Source organism: Lagenorhynchus albirostris, chromosome 11 (assembly GCF_949774975.1).
Source record: "Lagenorhynchus albirostris chromosome 11, mLagAlb1.1, whole genome shotgun sequence".
NCBI classification, from domain to species: domain Eukaryota; kingdom Metazoa; phylum Chordata; class Mammalia; order Artiodactyla; family Delphinidae; genus Lagenorhynchus; species Lagenorhynchus albirostris.
This window is the reverse complement of record NC_083105.1, coordinates 9,000,794-9,026,319: the sequence shown is the minus strand read 5'-3', so window position 1 is coordinate 9,026,319 and position 25,526 is coordinate 9,000,794. Positions and strand designations below refer to the sequence as shown.

Genomic DNA, 25,526 nt, shown 5'->3' with positions numbered 1-25,526 from the left:
CCACATACCAGACTTAGTTCAGAAAAAGAAGACAAAATATTTTAATATTTTATACTGATTTCACGTTGAAGTGATGATAGTTTGGACTTATTAAATAGAACAAATTATTTTGAAAAATTTCCTTTTACTTTTTAATGTGCTACTAGAATATTTTCAATTACATGTGTGGCTTGCATCTGTGACTTGCATTATATTTCTACTGGATGGTGCTGCCCTAGACTCTTCTCTGCCTTTTAGCCACTCCTAATTGGTCAAAAAGTCACAGTGATTCTCCTGAGTTAAGACAAGTTATACAATATCAGTGACGTGCACAGGCTGGATTTGAATCCTGGCTCCACCAGTTTTTGATACATGTGAACCTGGGCCATTATTTAATCTTTTTGAGCCTCAATTTCCTTATCTGTCAGATGGACATAATGCTAGTTCTCACCCCTCAGGTTCAGACACCATTAAGTGAGAGGATACATGTAAAGCACTTACTATGGAGACAAAAGCATGTGCAAAGGCCCAATGCCAAGAGAAAGAGCACAGCCTCCCACTGTCCTATTTCAGACCCTCATCATTTCAGGCCAAGGCTACTGTAATAGTTTCTTCATCTCCAGTTCATCCTGCCCTCCAATCCTTCATATTGCCACCAGATTAAACATTTTCCAATGCAAATATTATCAAAACATTTAGTGAGTCCCCATCACCCTTGGGATAAAGTCCAACGTCCTTGGTATGCTATGCAAGGCCCTCCATGACCTGCCCCCAATGGAAACACCAACCCCGCCTCCCGCCAATTCCCGATGGCTATAATGAACACACTGGGCTCCCCAGTTCCTTCTTGCACACACCTCTCTCTCTATCTGTGATGTACGTGCCCTCTACCTGTCCACAAGTCTCAGCTCAATTGATACCTTTTTGGGGAAGCTTCCCCTGGTCCTTGCTGTGCCTCTACCCATCCCAGGCTGATTAGAAGCCACTTCCTTGGGGTCCTCAACCACTTGAGGTTTGGCTCCATTGTCACACTGCTCTTGCTTCTTTGGTCGACGTGTCTGTCTGTCCTACAAGACTCTGAGCCATCTGAGGGCTAGGATAGGCTCCCCAGTCCACTCGGAATCTCCATGCTGAACAGGGTGCCCGGCACAAAGTGGGGCCTGGTAAATGTTTGTTGAGTGAATGCTTAAAGTATAGGAGGTACTCTTGAGGGAAATAAGGAGAGTGAGAGCTAGTGAGGTCAAGCAGCAGAAAATCTGAAGACTAGCCCGAGGAGAAATTGATGCTTCTTGGCTATGCAGACAGAATTAAGAGAGAGGAAAGAATCTGGGCAAGGAGTCAGTAACGGAGGATTTGAAATGAAAGACTGTAAAAAAGAGAAGATCATGAAAAGAACAGAACCACATTTGGCACTGCTGGTGGTTTAGTAACTTCCTCTACAATGATTCCAGGAAGAAACAAGGCTCTAGGAAGGCACAAATCATATAAAGAAAGGATGAGGTATCAACAGCCCATTCAAGGATTATCTGTTATCAGGACTGGATACGTGGGTGATACAAGTAAACATCAACCTGGTGACTACGTGATGAGACTACTAATAATTTACTGGGGCTGGTGCCCAGGAATTCTTTTACTGTGGTGCAAATGCCAAGCATGGAAAATTTTGACACATTATAGATATGAGAAAGCAGATAGTGAATTTGAGAATAATGATGTGAAATGCCGGAATAATCACAAGAGAAATATCTGAATGCGTAAGAAGGTTTAGAGGATTCTAGCTTTACCACAAATATGGATTACAAGAAAATTCACCTATAAAGACAGAAATTCTTTATAGAAATTCTATATGAAATCCACTTATCAAAACATGTAGCATTCCAGAATGCATAATGCTAAACGCGTGTCTTTTGACACGCACACAATATTAAAACTAGCAAATAACACCAGAAAGGTAGAGAAAGTAGGAAGTATGACATTTTGTGGCTCACAGGGTATATGAATGGGAAAATATATACTTCTACACACAAACCACAGCCTTCACAAGAACGCCTAAAGGCTTCATTCCGACACCTCAGGTCTCATCCCACAGGATAGCCCACTCCTCAGTTTTCATGTCAAAGGCCTCATGGGACAGGCATGGTGTGAGGAGAAGGGACAGCAGGGAGAATTGAGGTGAGAGGGTGAAAAGAAATGATCCTTTGCCATCATTCTTGACAATGAGCCAGTCCTCCTCTTTGAGAGTTCTGTGGAGAAGGTAAACATCTGGGATATACTTATGCTAGAAGGTATTTTTTGTTTATCTGAAATTCAACTTGAACTGGGCCTTCCGTGTTTTATCTCACACCCCTACTTAGTGAGGTATACATTTCCTCATTCGTACTGCCTGTGAGTCACACACGTCTCAATAATCCAGGAATGTGTGGGAAGTCACAATAACTAACAGTTCCTGAGTACACCTACTATGTGCCAGGCCCCATGCTAAGTGGTGTAGGGGGATATTTCCCATGCTTTTCACAAGCACGCTAGGAGGCAGGCACTAGTGTTCTTCCTGTTTTAAAGACGAGGAAACTGAGGCTCAGAGAGACTAAATAACTTGCTCAGGGTCACCCAGATAGCCATTGGCAGTCTGAACTCTGGCAGTCTGACTGCAAAGCCCATGTACTTGCCCACCTCACCGGACATGGTGGCAGCAGCAAGCAAGGGGTAGATACACTGAGTCCCCAGAAAGTGTAAGAGACAGCGGGAGCGTGGGGGATGACAGGGGCGGGCCCTGAGGGAGGCCTTGAAGCAGCAGTTGACGTTAGACCAGGTGCCTTTATTTAAGCTAGGAAAGGGTGGCCCTAACTCTAGGCAGATGCAGCCCCACACCAGGACTGGCAGCCTGGTTAGAAGAGCACCAGATGGATTTCAGTCCCCACTGAAGCCTTAGCCAGGGGCCCTTGTACAGCGGACAACCTGCATAGCTGTACAGAGCAGCCTGAGTTAGACGGCAGAAGGAGGGCCAGTGCAGAGGCAAGGATGCAGATACGGTGCTTAGAGGACAGTGAGGGGCCAGTCACTAAAGCACGTCTGCACGGGGTACGTGGTGCTCTGAAGTCACTTTAGAGAGACAGGCGGGGGAGAGATTGCTGAAGGCCTGAAATGACAACAAGAGTCTTGAGTGGATCTGGGAGGTGGCATGGCAACATGACATCGACGAATTCTGAATGGAAAAATGACCCTCAGAAAGTGTGTGTGTCAGAAATCTTCAACACACAGGGGTCTTTGCTCCATCAAGCAGGCAGCATAGGGTAGAGGGAGGATGGGGGCACGATAGCTAATGTGACAGCAGCCTATTTAAAAGACAGGAGAAGGTGGGCTTCCCTGGTGGCGCAGTGGTTGAGAGTCCGCCTGCCAATGCAGGGAACGCGGGTTCGTGCCCTGGTCCGGGAAGTTCCCACATGCTGCGGAGCGGCTAGGCCCGTGAGCCATGGCTGCTGAGCCTGCGCGTCCGGAGCCTGTGCTCTGCAACAATAGAGGCCACAACAGTGAGAGGCCCGTGTACCACAAAAAAAAAAAAAAAAAAAAAAACAGGAGAAGGGACTTCCCTGACGGTCCAGTTCTTAAGACTCCACACTTCCACTGCAGAGAGTCCAGTTTCGATCCCTGGTCAGGGAAGGAAGATCCCCACGGCTCAGCCAAAAAATTTAAAAATTAAAAATAAAAGACATGAGAAAAGGAAACTCAACAGACTGGAAAAGGGGACAAGGAGTGGGGAACAGAAAACACAAAAGAGGGAAAGTGAGTGAGAAAGGTGAATTTCTTCCACTTTGCATTTCCCCAAGTGTGTCCCTCAAGGAAGAGTTGACCTGTTCTGATTTTTCGTTTCCTGAGAGTTGGAAAGAGCACAGCAGTTCGCTTTCAGCAAGGCATCTGGTTGCATTTTTCATGATTCCCTAGAGAATAAAATGAAGAAAGAGGGACTTCCCTGGTGGTGCAGTGGTTAAGAATCTGCCTGCCAATGCAGGCGACACGGGTTCGAGCCCTGGTCCGGGAAGATCCCACATGCCACAGAGCGGCTGGGCCCGTGCGCCACAACTACTGAGCCTGTGCTCTAGAGCCCGCGAGCCACAACTACTGAGCCCATGTGCCACAACTACTGAAGCCCAGGCACCTAGAGTCTGGGCTCCGCAACAAGAGAAGCCACCTCAGTGAGAAGCCCATGCACCACAAAGAAGACCCAACACAGCCAAAAATAAATAAATAATTAAAAAAAAAAAAAATGAAGAAAGACAGGTCGAGTGATAACTACCAGAACTGGCGGGTTTGGAGTTGATACGCAAAAAATAGTTTAAGAGGTTAACGTCAACCTGGAGGGAGTTTTTAGGTGAGGAAACTGAGTTCACAGGTAACCAATTTGTTTATCACCACACAACTGGTGAATGAAGGAGTCAGAGTTCAAATCCAACTCTGCTTGACTCCAAAGCCCGTGTTCCATTTACTATGGAATAAAGACCAAAAAGACATTAAGTTTGCTTATGAAAAAAAGAGTTGGAAGAGAAAAGCAGAGGGAAGGACTACAATCATTTTTAGTCTGAATGTTGCCCTAAGAAGAAAAAAAAATTGAGTGTAAGAAGATGATGCTCACAAGTCCCAAATTCTTACGTCTAAGCTTTCAGACTGAAAATTGTCGTGAGACATTTTGGTTCCATATAACCAATTCACCAAGCTCTTAGTCTATTCCTTCCAAGTCCACCCTCCCTACGGCACCCCTCCCCCCTGCCACGCCCATTCTCTATCATCGCAATACATTAGGGAAAGACCACACCAACTTTCTGGGTCACTTCTGACTTTGAGAATCCAAGATTTAGGGCCTACTTGATCAAAACTGGCAATTAAAAAAGAAAGAGAACTGCTTTAAACAAGGCTAATACAGGTGTTCCTCAGTTCAAGCAAACTCTAATTAAGACCTACATTTCCAAAAAGTAAGAATGTGAAGTTATTCATTTGATGGAAGCAATTCACAATATCCTCCGTTCTATTGGCAGCCTTTTAGTACCTTTATGGGGTGACTTGTTCAATAAAAATGTAATTACCTCCAATTTCTCAGCGAGAGACTTATCAAATGAAGGAAGGTATGCTGTCATACAGTTCACGTCCACTTTTGCAAGCTTTTGAGACCAGTGAGCTAAAAAAATGATCCGCATTCCAATAATAAATGGGGGCTGGGGAATATAAGTAAAAGTGACAAGAAGATGAAAGTAGCTGTGGTCATGCAGTCATTCACTCTACCCTTTTGTGCTTTGGTAAAGTTAAGGGAGCACAGAGCACAGATGGTGAGGGAAAGGGATGGGGGGGCGGGCGCTGTGAGTGTTTGTGAATGATGTTACAACCCTGGTGACGACAGAGCAGGAAGATGGAGGCTTTCAAACATGTGATAAATGAGCCAAGCTTTCAGAGCCCAAATCAATAAAAACAAACACGAAGCGAACAGAAGGGCAGAAGGAAAAGAGAAGGCACCATAAAATCCCGGTGATGTATTCTAGGGGAAATCAGGATGTGAATAGAAAATGAGAAGGGGAAAAAAGGGAGACTGGAGATGTGTAAAATGTCTGTCTGTCTTTCTGTCTCGTTCTTGGCTTCAACTCACATCCACCACCACTCCTCTTGCCCTTCTTGTAGGGCTCGTTAAGTAATTTCTGATTTTAGCTGGGTATTTTTTTTAATTAATTTATTTTTTTATTATCTATTTTTGGCTGCATTGGTTCTTCGTTGCTGTGCATGGGTTTTCTCTAGTTGTGGTGCACGGGCTTCTCATTGTGGTGGCTTCTCTTCTTGTGGAGCATGGGCTCTAGGTGCGCGGGTTTCAGTAGTTGTGGCTCTCGGGCTCTAGAGCATTGGCAGGCGGATTCTTAACCACTGCACCGCCAGGGAAGCCCCGTAGCTGGGTATTTTTAATGCTTCATTCCTGGTTGGGTTTTGCCAGCAGGATTCCTGGTGTTTCTGTCGACAATTGTTACAGTTTTAGGAAACCATCAGGATAAAATGAGAAAGTGGCAAGTCTTGCAGCAGAGTGGGGCTAGAGGTAACATCTCCGGGTCATGGGCTCTTTCTGTTTCATTTTTGTTGCTGTTGTTTTAGATTGATGTTTTCATGGGGTTATTTGAATAAGAAAAGTGTAGAAGATATTTAAACAGGAACATTTTAGATACACTTTTTCTAACTATATAGATCCATGGTAAATTACTAATGTTTTGAAGAGAAAGAAAAAGAAGTTGAAAACAGCAGAACACATTGTGGGGAAAGTGGATGGTGGGAAAGGTTAGACAACCATGATATCACAAGAGAGAAAGAGGCAAGGAGAGAGAGGGAGAGGACCAGAAAGGAAAGGAAAAGAGAACAGCTGCTTGTAAGTTTATTAATTGAGATTGTTTCCACATCTGCAGTTGCCTTAAAGCATGATTGCTTGATGTGAGGTCCGCCAGATTTATTGGAGTCTTTGCCTCTTTGACCAAGGAGCAATGGGCCTGAATTTTGCAGGTATGTGAGAATTGCTCCCATTGGCTGATGGACAGCAGCCCAGGAAGGTTCAGGCGGCCCTAAGCGAGTTAACAATTATCCTGAACTAGTGCAAGACTTGCATTATTTTGCTAGGACCGAGAAGAGAGAGCACGTACCCTAAACTCTCACCTCATTTTCTCATTCATAAAATGTGAGTGATAATAATAATAATAATGCATGTTGCAAAGGGTGGCCGTTTGTGAAGCCCTTGGCACGTGATAGACCATGGTGATAAATGGAACTTCGTCTTTGCGGGTTCTTGTTCCTAGCCATCGGTGAGGCACGTTCCATGTGCTCTCCCTACATGACTGTCCTGGAGCTTCCTGTTTAAAGATAGCAACGCAGTGACCGAGCTCTGGGCCCACGGCAGGGTTTAGAAGCCGAATCAGTTTTGTGTTTCTCAACCTTCCATTTCCCCACTTTCCTCTGGTTAGTGCTCTCTTTTCTCTTTAGTTACTGGCTTGTCTTGATTACAAGCGTTGTACCTTCTGGTGACATTGCAGCCAGGGCCCCATAGTAAGTAGGGAGAACCTAACACTTGTCCAGGGTAAGTGGGGGAAAATGGGGCCTTGAAAAGCTGAAAAGGAGTGTATGCTTGAATTTAGAGTTTTGAAATTTTTTGAAATTCTTTACGAGAAAGAACGGTAGATAGATGAGAGGCAAAAATGCTCTGGAGAAAGACACACCAAACTGTTGATCCCCAATGATGAGCCATGCCTTCTACATCCTCTTCCCAAAACACTGTGGGGTGAGGATTATTTTCTCCAGTCTTGATGAGAAAACCATGGCACAGAGAATTTGTTTACCCAGCTACCAGGCCGGCAACAGACTTGAGATGTGAAACCAGGTCACTGTTACTGGCAGCCTCACCTTGCAGAGACCGGCACATTAGGAAAACACGAATAGAATTTGCTTGAGTTTGAAAGAACTTCCACATTTTGCTTCAAGAAAGATTTTTCTTACAAAAAGTGTGAAGACGAATGAGATTTTATATGATGTGCTTTGAACTTAAAAAGAAAGTTATGTTTTATAAACCAAACTGGTGTCGATGAAAGAAAAGTAAGGTGATCGATACTCAGAAGAAGGAAGAGCAAATGACCCTTTATCTGGGCATCACTCAATGTATGAGGCAGGGGAGGGGAGCGACTTGCACAGGGACCATCTCCTGATTTGTCTCCTCCCTATTCTACTTCCTTCCCCTTGCCATCCCTCCCCCCTCCACACACACACACAACACAAAACCTTAAGTAAGAAAAGAGGAGCTAATTTTAAAAGAGGAAAAAGCATCCTTGAGACCAATGAAATCTCCATAATCCACAGTGACAGACGGGGACCAGCGGAAGAGCAATTTGATTAAATAAGGATATCGGGGACTTAGAGGGACTCTCCGGTTGTGTCACGTTTGTCTGTTAGTCTTTGAAATATATTTCTTTGGCTTCCAAACCTGGAAACCTAGTGCCTTCTAGCTGGGGAGATGTTCCCATTTGGAAAATAGGAAAAAATCTCAGGGCAAAGCCAAGGGCTCCAGGCAGGGCTGGGTTCCCAGGTTGGACTGAACCTAAGAGGCTGGCAGAGGGTCTGCAGGAGGTGCTGGCAGAGAGAGGCATTAGAAAGTCAGGGTGGGTACCGCCAGCCTTGCAGTGCGTGGTTATGGGCTGAGCCTGAGGCCATTGCAGAGAGCACGCCTCCCCTACCCATGTTTCCTATCCCACTGCCTGCTGCCCATGAGTTAACCTGTCATCAGAGACCGCTCTGTTGCCACTTTCTGCACTGAAGCAGCTAGAGGATGCATTGTTCGGTGCGGAACACACCTGCGTGGGAGATGGAGGGCTCCCTGAAGGCTTCCGTTCATCGGCCACTTCCTAGCAGCTTCAGGACTGGCGTCAGCAGATCGGCAGCCGAGGAATTATTGTCCTCGGACAAGCTTCAAAGGGCCCCTCTAGTTCCGTGTGTTCACCCCTGCTGGTCACGCCAGGGGATTTATGCTTTCCTGGGGCTTATGAGGGGGAAATAATGAGTCACCCGGGGACAAGAGGAAAATAAGAATGTCCCATGGGCACAAAATCATTTAAAATGGAGGCTTTTAGAGGGTACAGTACAAAGATCTCAGCCAACTGGCCAGAAATGGTCTGCGGAGTATATTTTGCTTGTCTTGCCTCACTCTGGTTGCAATAAAAATCAGAAATGTTTGTATCCCACGGAGAGAGTACCTATGGAAACAGGCCAGGTCCTCCCGAGAAGGCCCCTGAGATCCTAAACCCAAAAAGAAATGGTCCTGCCTCTCTGACTTGGGAGATCCAGATAAGCATAGGAGTTGCTGGTTGTAAATCTTTTAAAGGAGAAGCCCATGGTGGCCGCTCCCAAGTTCACGGCTATCCGCAAGCTTGGTTGTAGCCGCCATGATTCCAACTCCCACTTCACCCTCCACACCTGGCCTCAGATCCAAGTCTCCAGAGAAACCAGAAGGAGGATCTTACTAGAATAGGACTGGAGGCTCTCAATTTTAAGGGCCCCAGAGGATGAGTTAGAAGTAATTCAAGAGCAGGCACAGTAAAGGAATCTGTAAGCCTTGTGAGACATTCAGAGAAGGTTAACATTTCCAACATGGCCAGCTAATGAAAGAGGTAGCCTGTAAGCGAGGTTCTGCTGGTTTCGAATAGAGCCAAAATGTTGTCGTTTGAGAGCGCAAAGGGAGGAGAGGCCAGCCCTTGGTCACTTGGCCATGCACAGCCTTTTTCTTTTCTTTCTTGTTTTTTTTTTCACTTTCTTTTCCAGAATAGATTGGTTTAGGTCTCTAGAAAAATATTTCAGCAGAGGCTAACAGGTGAGTTACAGGTAATTGTCCATCCTATGCTTACAGATTTTCAAGAAGAGCAATCTATGACTTTTCTTGGTTTCCTGCTCTGTCCAATGCCCAGTAAGAGGTGATAAAGCAGAAAGGCCCTAACCACAGCTGTAAGGTTCAGATAAAAGAAAAACACACAGTAGGGATTTCAACACAAATCATAAACCTAGACTCAAAGTAGCAGAGAGGGACTGGTCACTTTGAGATGAAAGGGGACCAACTTTCCAGGCAGCTCAGAGAGAATTTAAGCATCAGAAAATGTGTAGGAGCAGATGTCTTCCAATTTTTATCCATCAAAGCAATTCTGTATTTTATGGGTTTGAGACTCTTTGAAACGTTAAAGTTTATATGCCTTAAAACGCACCAGAGAGAAAGAAGACAGTCGCCAAACTGTTTGGAGAGAGGTTGCGGGGACTCGAGATGCATAGAAAAGTTACGAGATGGAATCCACTGTTTGGGACGCACCATTGCCCTCTATTGGATTAAATAAATCAGACCTTTAGCGTGGGTGCCTGCTTCATTATCTCTGGCTGAGTTTGCCCAGAAGTCAGGGCACCTTTGAATGGGAAATTAATCCATCCTTGTAAACGGGTCCTCCGGTCAGCTGCCCCTTCCCTGAGGAAATCAATTACAGTTGCAACTCTGACGGCAGGCCATTTATCATGTTTCCAGTCACTCAATAAGCATTTGCTAGGTGCCTAAGCACTGGTGAGGTATCGTAGGGCATCTAAGAAGAAATAACAACCGTTACTACCATTTACTGGATGCCTACTGTGCGCCAGGGTCTTTCTACACATTTACACAAGGATCCCTGTGAAGTAAGGGTGGCTACTTCCGGGTTAGGGATGAAGAAACTTTGATACTTGGGAAGTAAATGCCACCTCTGAGGTTCAAATCCAGGTCCAGCTACTCCTAAGACCCCAAGAAGTTTACAGACTATCAGGGGAGATAGATAGAATATTGATAAAAATGTCTATACCAGGATTCCGTAAACTACGGCCAGTAGGTCAAATTTGACTCATCACATATTTTTGGCCACAAGCTAAGATGGTTATTACTCTTTCTGAATGGTGGGGAAAAATCAGAATAATAATATCTTGTGGCATGTAAAAATTATATGAAATTCAAGTTTCAGTGAGCGTAAATAAAATTGTATCAGAACCCAGCTCTGCCTGTTCATTGACTGTTCTCTCAGGCTGGCTTCTGGAAAACAGCACGGATGCGTGGTCATGGCAGAGACCGTACAGCTCGCGGAGCCGAAACCCTTTCTCTCTGGCCCTTTACAGAACTCCTACTCTATATTCTGAGGGGTGATGTTATATATCAGTAGAAGAGGTTTTTAGAAAGCATTTGGGGGTTAAGAAAAGGGGGAACTAATATTTAACCCACGGTGAGAGAGGTAGATACACAGGTGCGCTCCGTTTTAAGACTCAGTGCACGAAAACCCAGCCTTTCAAACAGATCAATTAAAAGATAGCTATTTGCATAACAAATTTTCCTTTCCATTTTGTAAAGGGATTCACCACGGGGTTCCTTTGTAGAATGAGCCTCCATAATGCATGCTAATGATTCCATTTGCAAATACTCTCTTCATAATAACTCTCCAAGAACAGATCTATTGTGTACAGTGAGGTTTAGCGATCTATCATCATTTTTTCCTGGCACTGTGAGGTTTCGCACTTCTGAAAAGTCACTGAGCTGACCTTGTCAATTCAGAGGAGGAGGCACTGCCTTCCCACGGTCTCCAGGAGGGGCTTTGCCGATGAAAGGGTGTAGATTCCAAGCATGCGCATTATGTGAACCTAGAGAGCTGGTATCATTTTACATTTTCAGCTAAGCTCCTCTTGGTCAGTGCAGCCAAAGTCCTAAAATGTAAACTCCTCACTATTCTATCAATCCATAAATCAATACAAATTATGTTGCTCGTGTCCTGATAAATAGGCTATAAGAAATACTTATCAAGAGCAGTTTCTCTTCTTGTTTCAAGACATAATCTTAATCACCTGACAACAGAAACTGGGGCAAGTCATATAATATTCAAATTAGGGCTCTCTCCAGCAAAACAGGAAGTGTTGTCGCGATTCAGCTTAGGACCTGGCTCCTTCTTTCCCTGGGTCCTGAGCCGGAATCTTCAGAACAGCTCCGTGCTGTTATGCAATCGCTCTTTTCCAGAGACAAGTAAAACGGAAACCTTCACTATTCATAGCCAAATTAGGAGGAACTGAAATCGTTCAAGAAGTTGCTTGCCTGGTACCATTTTGATCTTAACTCTGCGTTTCTTCTGAACATATCCCCTGACTCTGGCTTTCAAATGGAGGCTCTTTTAAAGAGCTGTCTCCTAGCTTTTGTTTTCATCCTCCACTGTGACTTATATTTTAGAAGTACATAAGCATTCCTGGTATAGCCTGACTATTTTTCAGGTTTTTTGGCGGTACAAGAAGCTTAAATGGAAAGGCCAGGGCAGAGAAAATCGTGCTGAGGATGTCCTGTGTGGTGTCGTCCAGTGGTGGTCTGTGTCTCGGGGCTGCTGATGGGTATTCCGTACAATTTGTAAAAGCAGGAGAGTGAGAGAGATGCAGAGGGCTGGTGAGAAGCAGAGCCAGGAGCCCTGCATGGCTCGGAGGCGGGATTCCTGAACAAATGGTACCATCACTGAGGCCGGGATGAGGGGGGAGGCTGCTGGCAGGGGCCTGGCACCTGGATGCTGTCACTTCTCATTCACGCTCTATGGCAGGTAGCATTGCAGCCATTTCTAAAGCTGATCACTGGAAGGGAAAACGCATTTAACCCATCTGTGAGGCTCTCTGAGGAGGTGTCTGTCTTCATCTTCCCCTGAGGTCAGCAGCGTTGTAACTGCAAACAGCAGGAAGAAGGCTCCACCACATTCTTGAGTTCTTGGGACTGCTGACCTTTCTCTCTCTCTCCCCACTCTTTTCTCTCTTGGAATTGTTGCTACCATGTTTTATCTCCATCATTTATTTGTTTTCTTTTTCCAGTTGCAGTATGCAGTGGTGGTAGGTACCAAAGAAAATGGATAAGTACTGAATAAACTATGTTAGTTCCGTTTTCATTTTTCCCCTGGTGGTAATTTTTAACTTTTCAAAATTAAAACTAATGGATATAAAGGAATAGGATATAACTTTCCACGCATTTTTATGATCAAACAGAAGACCAACCCCTGGGTCTGGCCCATTTACCATTCTCCGCTATTAGGGAAGCAGAGAATGATAAATTCAAGGGAAGAACTTGCAGAGCCCGGTGATTTGAATGAAAACAGAGCATCCCCCACTCCACCCTGAGCATCTCCCTCCCGCCAAACAGCATCTGAACAGATTTCATTTCACAAACGGAAATGGGACGCAAACAGATTTTTTTCAACGTGATTTCACGAAGAGTGGGCCTGTTTAACTGGGTTTTCTGAGCCAGGATTAATATTACAAGCTGGGGAGCTCTGTGACACGCCTCTGTTGTTGGCTTTGCCACACCACCTGCTTCCTGGGGGAAGGCAGAGAAAAGTGCCACCGTTCAGAAGCAAGTTTACTTCTGCCTCAGCCCTTCTCACTGAATGACTTACAGCCAGCCTGGAGCTACATGTAATGTAGGAAAGATCTCCCAAGCTCAAGGTCATATCTAGAGCATGCGTTGGATATTTTTTTCCATCTCTAATGTATGTGACTTTCTAATATGTTTAGCATTTGCCCTCCCCTTGTCTCCATCCTGCTTATTAAGGTAAATTTGCATAGAAATGGGATCTTGGTTTTTAGGACTATTCACCTGACACTTGATCTCTTGATGTGACCAGTGTCTGCTGCTGATACCATGTGGGTGACCCACAGAAGCCCATCTTCCTGCACACCAGAGGCAAGGCCTTAATTAGGGAAAGCTTTGCATGTTAAAGTAATGGGGTGAATCAAGTCAGCAAAGGCATTTAGCTTTCACTCAGGAGGACAGAATACTTCTTCCTGTTGAGTGGGTCATCCTAGGTCACAAAAATTTTAATTTGCCTTAGACGGACAGATCTTGAAGAAAGTGCACAAAAAGTATATATATTTTGGGTTTGGAAATAAGTTTTGGCTGGTGATAAAGCTCAGACAGTGAGCTATGACATTTTCCTTTGGATCCTGAAATATTTTTTGCTTAATATCTATCTTTGGGATTGGTAATACTCACCTCTATAAATTGCCTTTGGAAGACCAAGCAAATGTGGAAAATCAGAGGAAGGCGCCCCTTGCCATCACCAGGGTTGCCGTCCGCTTTAATCCCCTGATCTCCGGGTGCCGCCCCCTCCCACGGGCAGCCACCTTCCTTATTTACCTAAATCTCGTCACTTGGGCAGAAATTCCCACTGAGAGGATAATTGTGGTCCCAGTTTCCTGGTCACTGAAAGTCAGTTAGGTTTGAGGGTTTCAGACTTAAGCAAATTTTGCAAAACATAAATGCCAAACAATAGCTCTCAAGACGGTGTCCTTGACAGCAGAGAACCAAAGAACTTGAGCGTCCTAGGGAATAAGCCTCAAAGTTCTTTCTTTTAATTAATTAATTTATTTATTTTTGGCTGCGTTGGGTCTTTGTTTCTGTGCGAGAGCTTTCTCTAGTTGCGGTGAGCGGGGGCCACTCTTCATCGCGGTGCGCGGGCCTCTCACTGTCACAGGCTCAGTAATTGTGGCTCACGGGCCTAGTTGCTCCGCGGCACATGGGATCTTCACAGACCAGGGCTCGAACCCGTGTCCCCTGCATCGGCAGGCAGATTCTCAACCCCTGCGCCACCAGGGAAGCCCAAGCCTCAAATTACAATGAGAAAAGTTTAGAGGAGGTGGGAGAAATCAGAAGAACCTTTTTGTGGCTTTTGGCTAGGCTGCCTTTGCTGAGGCTAAATTCATTCCATAACGTGATTCTAAAACATAAATGCTCTGCTACTCAACTTTATCTTGTACAACATTTTGCATCTATTCTTTAATTTCATCTTACATCCTTATTCGTTGAACATTATGATTCCCATTTTACGAACGAGGAAACTGAGGCTCCAAGAGGTTTAGTACTCGCACAGATCACACAGCTGTTCACGGACACAACCAGGACTCTGCTCTCTTTCTATTACAACCCCGCTGCCTCCTAAAAAAACCAACCATATTTCATTTGTGGGCTGACTTATTTATCTTTGCACAGGTCTCATGTGTTACTAGGAGGAGCCAATGTTTTAACTCAATTCAGAGGTATTAAAAGGCAAATTTCCAAAATGTCCTTGGCTTACGCAATAATAATAAAATAAGGAATCTGACTCATTTAGTCTCCCAGTTCTAAAACCAGAATGCTTTCCACTCTCAAACCATGTAGAAGGCCGCTAAGTTCCCCACTGACCCATGCTGTCTAATTCTCTTAAATGATTCAGATGTAAAAGAGAAAATGGCATCTGTCTAATTAACACCGCCTGGCTAAATATAGCTGTCGAGGGACAGCCTTGGGATAGTGTTTACAGAACAGTCTTTCCAGGCCCCCAGGCCTCAAGTTAGAGATGATAGCAAGTCTTCTGTCCTTATCAACCGGAAACAGAGATGCCCCAGAAACGCTTACAGGCCAGGACAGCAAATGGGGATGAAAGGAGAAGGGGAAAGGCGGTTGCTGGCCTTCATTTCCTGCTCCTGCCATCTGGGGATTCGCAGAATGATGCCGGGAAGTGGATCCTAGCAGCTCGTGCAGCTCTTTCTGAAAACAAAAGCCCTCACTGTGTGCCTACGCCTTCCTCTCTGGCCTGGAGACCTTGGACCCTCTCCACCCACTGCTAAGACTGCCCTCCTCCTGGCAGAAAGGCACAATGACCACATTATTTCCCTTCCAGCTTCACGTTACAACATGGAAGCCATTGCCAAGTTTGATTTCATGGCCTCAGGAGAGGATGAACTGAGCTTTCACGCTGGAGATGTTCTGAAGGTAGGTGACGCGGGACCCGGGAGAGCCGGGGAGAGTTTAGGTTACTCCGGTTTAGCCACTGAGTTAATCTAACAATCCAGCCTTTGTTTCTCAAGAAATACACACAGTTCCTTTCAAAATGTGAAGTTTGCCTCATTCAAAAGGGTTCCTTCTGAGCACCTGTGCACCAGCTACCAGGCCGGGTGATGGAAATCCGATTGGCATAAGCCACCATCCTTGTCCTGAGATGCTCGTGGTCTGGAGGGGGAAACAAATCCATCCAAAGGGCTGTCACAGATGGTCTTATCTGAGTGCCCAGGAGCACAGGTGAGGGGACAAGTGATCCCACCTTGAAAGATGGGGTTGTAGGAACGGGTGGCAACATCAATTGTCAGGGAACACAATGAAGGTGATTCAGGCTTTTGGCTAAAGCTCAGAGGTGGGCAAGCCCAGGCAGAATTAGGTCAGCATTGCGAGTTTCAGCACGGCTGGAACTTACAGGAGGAAGGTATGGATGGGGACACCTGGAAAGTCAGCTGGAGGAGATGCAGGTCAACAAAGGCCATGCACACCCACCACTCAGGGGTTCCTCACAACTTTTCTTCCGCCCGCACTTGAGTTGTAGTGGCCACTTGCTGAACTGAAGAGGCCTTGGACTCCTCCCACATTTCATGCACCGTGCTTACGGACTCTGCATCTTAGCCCGTTTCGTGCAAAATAGCATAGGAGGTCTTCAAGAGGCCACTGGGGAATCTCTGGCACCTCTGTCCCCCTTCCTGGCCTCAGAGCACTTCGGATACCCCGATCCCCGGTCCTCAGCAACCCATATGGGCCTCCTGAGACTGCCCAGTGGCACTGAGACCACCATTGTCTCTCCACGAAGATAAATGCTTGCTATGGAAAGAACCCTATCATACGTGAGAGGGTGATTCGGAAAGTGTCTGCGGAGCACAAACGAGGTGGAATGACGTGGTTTGGAATTTTAACCCCCCAATGTTTATCCCTCTGACTGCTCTCATCTTGCAAGATCTGGTAATGTGGCTGCCAAGAGTATGCCTTCCATGTTGGAACTTCTCAAGGTCAAAATATTGCTTGGGCTGCTGACCCAGGAAAAAGTGACCTTCACTTCCTTGGGATCTTACCAAGGTCACAGAGGGGTCTGCGACACAGTGAGCAGTCCCTCCCTTCCTTGTGGGGTATTGTGACCATGTGATTATCTACCATTCTCCAGTGTTTTCACCCAAAAGAGAACCTCCCTGGGGGGTTGGGGGCAAGTCGCATCCCTCATCTCCCATTTCAGACAGCATCTACTATCTGGCTTAAAATTTCCCTCTTCCCCAGAAAAGGAAAAACGAAAAAAAAAAAACTTTCCTCAAATCTGCTTCTCTGTTCAGCTCCTAATTTCTTTCTTCTCCTCACTGCCAGCACTGGGAAGAATTCTCTATGCTGGGTGCCTCCACTCCCTCGCTTCCTGTTCACGCCACTAGAACCCTCTGGAATCTGTCTTTTACCCCCAACACTCCCTTAAAGTCCACTGGTGATCTCCTCAGTGTGGAATGTAAGGACCCTACTAAACCCCTGTAGGATTAGACACTGCTAACGGCCCCTCTCCTGTATCTAAATGAAGCTCTGTCCCACACCTAAACACTGTTCTCTGCCCTGAATACTTTTCTTTTATCATATCTCCCAAGCAATCCCTTCTTCACTGGAGAGGAGTCTGGTGCAATAAAAAGGAGCATGGACTTTGGAGCCAGATAAATCTGAGTTTGAGTCCCAGCCCATTAGCTGTGTGGCCTTGGGTCAGTCACTTTCCCCCTCTGAGCTTCAGTGTCTTCATCTATAAGTGGAGGCCATGCCTATCTTGCAGGGTTATAGAAAGGATTAGGGGTAATGGTCCCAGCCCAAATTGGATGCTCAATAAATGATCACTGTATTGTCAATATCACCCAATTCCTGCTGCCTCTGACTGTTCAGACTATTACTGTGTTCCCTTGACTGACCTCATTGCCTCCCGTCTCTTCCTCCTTCATTCTACGTACCAGTCCCAGAAGGATCTTTCCAGAAGATAAATCAGATCACATTACTTCCTTACTCAGAAGCGTTCAGTGGTTCCCCATGACCCGTTGATGGAAATCTAAGCCATCTGGCCCCAGCCTACTGCCCAACCTCATCATGCTCGCGTGCAAGAACATGTACACATATGTACACATATACATACGTACATACACACGTGCGACGCGCACACACACACACACACACACACATCTTGTGTATGAAATGCCCCAGGTCACGCTGCAATATACAAACTCTCCTTCTTCAGGCTCTCCCCGTATTCTGAATGCCCTTCTCCCACACACACATATTTGACCACCTCTACCGGGGAACCCTCACTAATCCTCCCCGCTCCTGACCACCCCGGTAGATTAAATACTCCCTCTTCAGCTCCTCCACAGCATTTCACACACTGTTCAAGGCACTCACACCCCCGCCTCACAGGACAGTTATTTACAAGCAAGCCGAGCTTCGGCTCTCTGCACCCTGAGTACCCACCTCTACTGCGGCCCTTGCCCCGTGCCGTCCTGATTGTCCGCGCACATGGTGGCTGTTCCACTCCCCAGAGCTCTGCGCAGGTTGGGGCTGGGCCTGCCTCGGGGTCCAGAACAACAGAAAGATGATGAACATTCGATGAATGAGCGAATGGGTGATCCCCCCGCTGGCGTGAGAGCAGAGCTTTGCCAGGTTCATCTTTGTATATTCCCAGCATCTAACACAAGTCACGGCCCCAGGTAGGGGCTCGGTATATATGTCTTGAATTGTTAACTGCGTTTCTGCACACTCATTTAGAATTCCATCAGAAAGCCAGACCCCTTCTTCTTTTCAAACTCTATCCATTGCAGCCACAGGGGTAAAGAGGAAAGGGGAGGGGGCTTGTCGGCTCAGCCTCACAGAAGGTCTGGATCATGGTGGTCAGTGGGCCTGCCTGTAGGTCTCCACGTACAACCCTCTCCTCCGGAGATGGCTAACAAGCCCCAGGATCCTGGAAATTGTTTTCTTTTCTTTTCTTTTTTTTTTGAAATTGTTTTCAAGGCTAGCTCTTAACTGCCCCGGCAATTCACTCATGGAATGTTCTTTCGTGTTTGGCCTTTAGCGCTAAAAGACTAAACAGACATTTTCATTAGAAGGTACACAAAATGTCTCGCTTACCATCAACCGCCCCCTGCAGACTTTGAGTTCCCCTGGGCGCAGGCCCCAGCTTGTTCATCTCTGTATTCCCGGCACCTGAGTACAAACAGCAGGTGCTCACTAGATGCTGATCCCAGAATGGTGAACAAGATGCTGGACACAGAACTCTGGTCAAATGACTCGATCCCATTTCTCCTGTGCGAGACACATTCCAAAAGTCAGGGGTTGGATGTTTCATGTTCATATCAGCCCCTCTGGACCCGCAGCTGCACACAGCTCGCAACTTACTCTTCCCACTCGAATCTGCCGGTCGTTATGAAAAAATGTCTCTCGACCCAGGCCATCTCTATCTGCTTCTGTAATACGTCTAACACGACCCCGTTTCTTCCTACTAAAACAGCAACCGAGAAGCCCCCAGAGTTAGACCTACGTAATTAACTTCTTCAGCACTTCGGATTTCTGCTATGCCTCTAAGAGCTATAATTTCATCCAGTTTTAAAATTCACCCAACCGTACATTTTGTCTTCTTCCCACGTCTAACTTATTCTCAGGCCATGTAACCCAGAAAATGATTCCGGTAGGCAACGTTGTAAGAATTAAGTCACAGCAAAGCTAAGGGTGAAACCTCATGCGTTTAGGCTGAACTTGCCCAGCTCTGCAAGATGGGGAAAAGAGATAGGGGGACGGAGGAGATGGAGAGATGAGAGGAAGAGGAAGTTTGGGCCCTGAGCCAACAACGGCAGGAGGAAAACACCTCCCCCCAATGACTCTTCTTTGCAGAAAATGAGATCTTTTTAAAACCTTGCCTTCTATGCACCACAGAAAGCCAATAAATGCGCCTCTCTGGGAACAAGATCTCAGGCCGACCGAGCACCGGGTGGTGGGGAAAATGGCTGGCACCGTGGGACAATCTTCGGTTGCTAGAGGGGGTAGATGGGTATGAGCCACGATTACTAAAATTGCAGCCGGTTTGGGGTCAGAGAGCTCAGTGCGAAGTGTGGTTCTTACCGTGCAGCACCGATTTCCAAATGGCCTTTTACCTCATCCCTGCTCACCCTGATACTTGACTGCTGCTACCCAAGCCGCACATGGTGTGACGGGAGAAAGGAATTCCAAAGCCTTTACGCTTGGCGCAGAGTGAAATGCCCCCGTGTTCCTTATGTGCAGCCAGGCTCTGCTGCTGAGCTCCCTGGCTCCTCCTTTGACCTAGATTTCCCACCTTCCCCACAGGCCCCTCGCCACACGCGTACCCACATGCCCTTAGTGATGCCGACAGTCACATTTGATGTCGGAAACTAGAGTTTTCTTTTCTCAGCAATTCTAGAACTCAAACATGGGACACACTTTTATTTCTTCAGAATACATGATTACATTCAAAACATACACATATAACACTTTAAAGAACTTATAAACCCTTCCATGTCCTCCAGAGCTGGAGTTCTCCCTCATAAGAATATCACATTTTACAGAATTATATTTAAAAACACAGCCTGTACTCTCGGAAGGACGTCCAGGTACCAGGGCGCGTTATCCTTGCATCAGCTCCGTGAGGTGCCGACCAGCTTTTATTGCCCCCATTCGGCAGATGATAGTTGACTCGCCTGAGGTCAGACAGCTAGTGACAGGACCAAGCTAGACCCCAGGCCTTCTCATCCCAGACTCAGGAGTGATATTAGAAATAGCTCAACCCTGCTTCTCAATTACTTAGCTCTCTTCAGCTCTCTTCCCATGTCTGGGAGGGAGAAACCAGAGGCTTCAAGTCCACCCACTTTTGGATGAATCGACTCCGAAATCTAGCTCCAGCCCCCACTTCTCCGCTGAGCCCCACACACATCTCCAACGCTCGCTAATCCTTCCTTCTCAGAGCGTCCCGGGGCAACTTGATTCCCGTATAGGCGACCTGAAGTCTGTGAGTTTTCCCTCAGACCTGCTCCTCCTCCTGTATTTTCTATTTTAGTAAAGGCATCGCCACCCACTCAGTCTCCCAAGCCAGAAATCCGGAGGCATCCCAGAATTCCCCTTCTCCCTAGGCTCTGCGAACAGTCAGGAAGTCCTGCCCGTTTGTGCTTCCTGATTCCTCTGAAATCTGTCCTCACCTGTTCTCAGGCCAGATCCCCTTTGTCTCTTGCCTAGATGGCTACACGTGTCTTCCTACACTTTCTCCCCTGACTTTACGCCCCAATCCATCTTCACGCTCTGATACAGCATGCCGTTCTTAACTCTGATTCTCACTGTGCTATTTCCCTGCTGAAAATCCTTTCATGGCTCCCCATACGTTTCAAGATAAAAATCCATGCTTTTCAACGTGGGCTACAAGGCCCTGGGCCCCTGGTTTCCCCTCTCTCTTCTCCTGGAGTCACAATCTAAACTGTCCCCTGACCGAGGTGTTTTGTCCCCAAAATGCACCTTCCTTCCTCACTCCCCAGAAGTAGCTCTTTTGCCATCAGACTTCGCCTGGGTAGCTCCTTTCATTGCCTGGGCAACCCAGATGGCCTCTCCTCTGAGCAACCTTGCCTATCCATCTTCTGCTATCCTCTTTATTATTGTATGACATTTTCAGCTACACGAAACAGAAACTAAAATTGGCTTAAACGACAACAGAAGATTTATAATTTCTCCTGCAAAGTCCAGAAGTAGGAGGGAAGTTTCTTCCCATCTTTTTGTTCTGCCAACTTCATTTTGAATTATTGTTGAGTCTGCGTTACATATTTTAGAAACGTTCTCTGTGGGGGGGGGGGCAGATATTTGTCTTTTGATGGTAAAAGATTTTCTGAAATAACCAGAAGCCACATAGAGCCACGTCTGGAGGGTCAGACGAGTAATCAGGGCAGGTGATGACATTTGGGGTCGTGGTCAAGGTAAGACCCTACAGTAGTGAGACAGAACTTCTGGTTTTGCCTATGATCTGGGTCTAAAAGCAAGTTTAGAAAAGGCATTCCAGGTATCTTGAGTTATGTCCAAACTCTTTGTGAAAACATGGACTGTGAACACCAAGAGTTACTGTTTTCAAAGCTAGCCCCCCCGTTTGATGTTTACGTTTTAATCTGCTGGTGTGAAAAAGGAAGAGCAAATTAAAATTAAAAGGTTCCTTGTTACCTGGCAGAGAAGGAGAAACTACCTGCCTAGATAAGGAGCTTAAAGTGCTAAGATCTGGGACACAAATCTCCCAAACAGAAGGAGAAAAGGGGTTCAGGGAAGCCCCTGAGCCCTGAGTCTGGGAGGTCAGGCCAGGTGCAGTCCTATGAGTGGGTGGCCCACGTGGACAGAAATAGCTTGGGGTCAAGGGAAGCCAAACTCCAACGATAAGCCAGCCGCTCCCCACTCGAGCGGCTGTGTGGCTTCTTCGGCTTATTTTCCTCTAAATCCCAGAGCGCTTTCTTTGCCCTCCCGTTCCTTGGAGTCCTCCCCACAGTGTCTTTGTCCTTCCTTCTCCTCCCTGTAGATCTTAAGTAACCAAGAGGAGTGGTTCAAGGCGGAGCTTAGGAGCCAAGAAGGATACGTGCCCAAGAACTTCATAGACATCAAGTTTCCTGAGTAAGTATTCCCAGCCTGCTGAGATGGGCCTGCTGCACACACTCCCCTTTACTGCCGCAGCCACTAAAATTATCCCGGCACAGCCCGGACGCTGTCAAAAATGGTTGCCTCTGGAGAGCGAACCACCCAGCTGAAGGCCAGGGGCGGGAGGGAGATTCGCATTGCACAGCATTCTCGTTTGAATTTTATACCATGGGCAAGAGTCACCTATTTGGGGCTTCCCTGGTGGCGCAGTGGTTGAGAGTCCGCCTGCCGATGCAGGGGACACGGGTTCGTGCCCCGGTCCGGGAACATCCCACATGCCGCGGAGCGGCTGGGCCCGTGAGCCATGGCCGCTGAGCCTGCGCGTCCGGAGCCTGTGCTCCACAACGGGAGAGGCCACAACAGTGAGAGACCGCAAAAAAAAAAAAAAAAAAGAATCACCTATTTTAAGTTTATAAACTAACATCATGTATAATTGCAACCATGGGGTTTCCAAGAATTCCGGGGGTGCGCGGGGTGCGCTCTCGGCCACTCCACCTCAACAGCTGCTCCTTCAGGCCTCTTCTCTTTTATCTCCCAACCCACCCTCCATCCCAGCCAGGAGGACGAAGCTCTCGGCCTTCCTGAAACCATGTTCGCACCCGTGAGAGAGGTCAGGGAAATTCCCTCCATAAAGAGGAAACGAAAAATTGAGATTGGGTCACGTGCGCCTCAAGAATTGACCACAGGGGTGAGATAGAAATCTAACGTTGTGTGAGGGTCAGGGTCTAGCCGAAGAACAAAGTGACCACTGAACCAATAGAATGACCACTGACCTCAGCCAGGGGGCCCCTGAGGCTCCCCTGTCATCTTCTAGGTGAGCACAGCACACCTGCAGCCCCTCTTCCACCGCGCTCTCGGCGGATGGCCTGGCTTCCAGGACAGCGGAGGCCCCCAGAAAAGCCCCTCGACCCCACCCGCCCTGACTCGCTGCATCCACCCACATCCTGCAACTGCGCAGACACTGCCTTTCCTGCAGTTGTTTGGAAAGAACCATCTGCGCTTCGAGCAGACGTTCTCCCCTCTCTCGCGCATCAACTTGCCTCCCTCTCTGCCGGATCATTCCCAGCAGCAAACAAAGATGTCGCAGTTTCTCCCATCTTACCAAAAACCAAAAAGCGAAACCAAACAGCAAAACTCTTGATCCCAAACCCCCTTCCAGCTACGACTCCACTTCTTCAAAAGAATCATTATATTTGCCGTCCTCTCCTGCCATTCTCCCCAGAACCCACACAACTTCAAGGTCACCGTGAACTGCTGGTCCCAGTGGCCGATCGTAGGCCATCACGTCAGCACGATTCGATGTGGGGAATCTCTCCCTCTTCCTTTGGCTTCCAGAACATCCTTCTTCCTGGTTCTCTTCCCACCTCCCTGGCTGCTCCTTCCCCGACTCCTTTGCCAGTTTCTCCTCGCCTCCCCCGTCTCCTTTACAGTTAGAATGTCGCCCTCCCAGTGAGACCCCCCCCATCACCATATTTTGAATGACTCCCCCACCCCATCTCTCCTCTGTTTTCATTTCCTCCACAGCACTTACATCAGCTGACACACTTAATATTCTTATTACTTTGTTGTTTATGGTGTGTCTCTCCCCACCGCACTAGAATATAAGAAGTTCCATGAGGGTCCTTGTCTGTGCTGCTCACCACTGTATCCGCTATATCCCCAGAAGGAGGCTCAGCACAGAGTAGATGTTTAATAAAAGCTATTAGCTATGAATGAATGGCTTTTGGAACGATGTGTAATAGGAAAACCTGGCACGCGTTTCCTATGCAGGGTGTGGACATTTTTGCAAGTCTTGAGGGAAGTCACTTATCAAATTCCAGATGGAGAACATTTTCTAAACAGTCCCCTCACTGTTTGCCGCCTCTTCCGAGATATCTCCTCTGAGGATGGCTGCTGTGGAGGGGGTCCCATTCTCTTCCCCTCCCCATTACATTTCCTGTGGTGGCCACTCATCAGCATGGTAGGTTTGCATGGCAAACACTCTGGCAGGATCTCCAGGCAGATCTCCAGGCTCCCCTCAGAGCCCGACCAACCTTCCCCTGCAAGTCCCAGGTCTGGAGGAAGGACATTCTTCCACCACCCATGTCTGTTCAGTTCCTACATTCCAAAGAGCACAGGGAACTGCTCACAAAGGAATCCAAAGCTGTGGCCCGTTGGACCTTCATCTTAAAGGGACACACATACTGGCTTTCCAGGGGTGGCAATTAGAGCAGGCACCTTGCAGCAAAAGGACACCACCCTACCTTTGGCTGCTGAGGGATTGCAAACACTTGTTCCGCTTCTCTGTGGTTGAGAGAGGTTTCTGGCCTCCTGCCCCGTGGCTGTAGCCACTGTTTGACTTGCCCCTGTGCAAGTCTTTGGCCTTTTTCATATACGCTGTACCCCCTGCAGCAATGCTTCCAAAGGCTGCCAGCCTGAAAGAGCAGTTTCTCCTTGGTTTCTTCTTTTCCAGGGTAAAGATTATTTTCCAGCCTGGTTTTTGGGGAGGGCCCAGGAGCTGGCTGTGTAGATGCCTCTCTCTGGCTGCTACCAGCCTTGCTTATTTCCAAGTGTGTGTGCGGGCCTCCCTGGGCGCCCTGCAGCCTCTGCCAGGCAGGGGGCACAGCCGCTCCCGCCCCACGCCACCCAGGGGCCCTGGGCTGTGACTCTCTTTCCCGGCCACCAAGGTCTCAGCCCGGAGCTGGCACCCAAGGCCCTGCCCATTGCCTCCAGTGCCCCAAGGGGTCCCTGTCCCTGCAGTTCTTTTCTAGAGACATCCCTTTCTCAGCTGCCTGCAGGAAGCCACTCCCCACAGTGAGTGACTCCCACGCTGTCCCGTTTGGTGCAGTGGCACATTTCCATGATTCAGGATTTCCAAGCAGGAGAGAGACTTCTCCTGGGGGAACGGGACAGGAGGTGCCTCAAGGGGAACACTCACTTGCCTCGCCTGCAAACTGCTGGAGCGTTTGTTTAGTTTCAAAAGCACCTGGCCCCTCTTTGGTCTCTGTCTGCTCTCTGCTGAGCAGTCCCCAGCCTCTCTCCCTTTGGGTCATCTCTCCCCTGCTTCCTTCCCTCCCTACCCTCACCCCTACCATCACTCTGGCGTCTCACCAAGATCCTCTGCTTTTATCTCACCTGATAGATGGTTTCACGAAGGCCTCTCACGACACCAGGCAGAGAGCTTGCTGATGGGCAAGGAGGTTGGTTGCTTCATCATCCGGGCCAGCCAGAGCTCCCCAGGGGACTTCTCCATATCTGTCAGGTACCGGCTGTCCCTGACTCCTCCCTGACCTACTAAAGCATTAAACCAGCAAGGTGACCTCTTGAACATGACCTATTCCTCAGGAGCATGGCGGCCAAGGGGCCCAGGCATCTTATCAACTGTGATGCTGTGCATTTTCTTTCCATAACACACGTACACAACTCCTTAGTTTGTGGCCCAAATTACATGTGCGTTCATCTGCCTCCCCCTCCAGCCCAGGTGCTTCTGGAGAGAGAGGATTTTTATCAACTTCGTCTCTGTGGCTTTTACAGC

At 47.5% G+C, this 25,526-nt stretch overlaps 1 protein-coding gene across 2 annotated transcripts in view; it reads left to right on the top strand.

Moving 5' to 3' along the window:
* The window catches only part of GRAP2 (GRB2 related adaptor protein 2), a 61,011-nt gene that overhangs the window by 27,681 nt on the left and 7,804 nt on the right, over positions 1–25,526 (top strand). The window contains exons 2-4 of one of the 2 annotated variants that reach the window (XM_060165021.1): positions 15,201–15,292; positions 21,897–21,988; positions 25,134–25,253. In XM_060165021.1, coding sequence (XP_060021004.1) covers positions 15,215–15,292; positions 21,897–21,988; positions 25,134–25,253 — 290 coding nt within the window. In that variant the 5' untranslated portion in view covers positions 15,201–15,214. Of the gene's footprint in view, positions 1–15,200; positions 15,293–21,896; positions 21,989–25,133; positions 25,254–25,526 lie in introns of those variants that run through there. The other variant, XM_060165022.1, reaches the window with a different exon arrangement.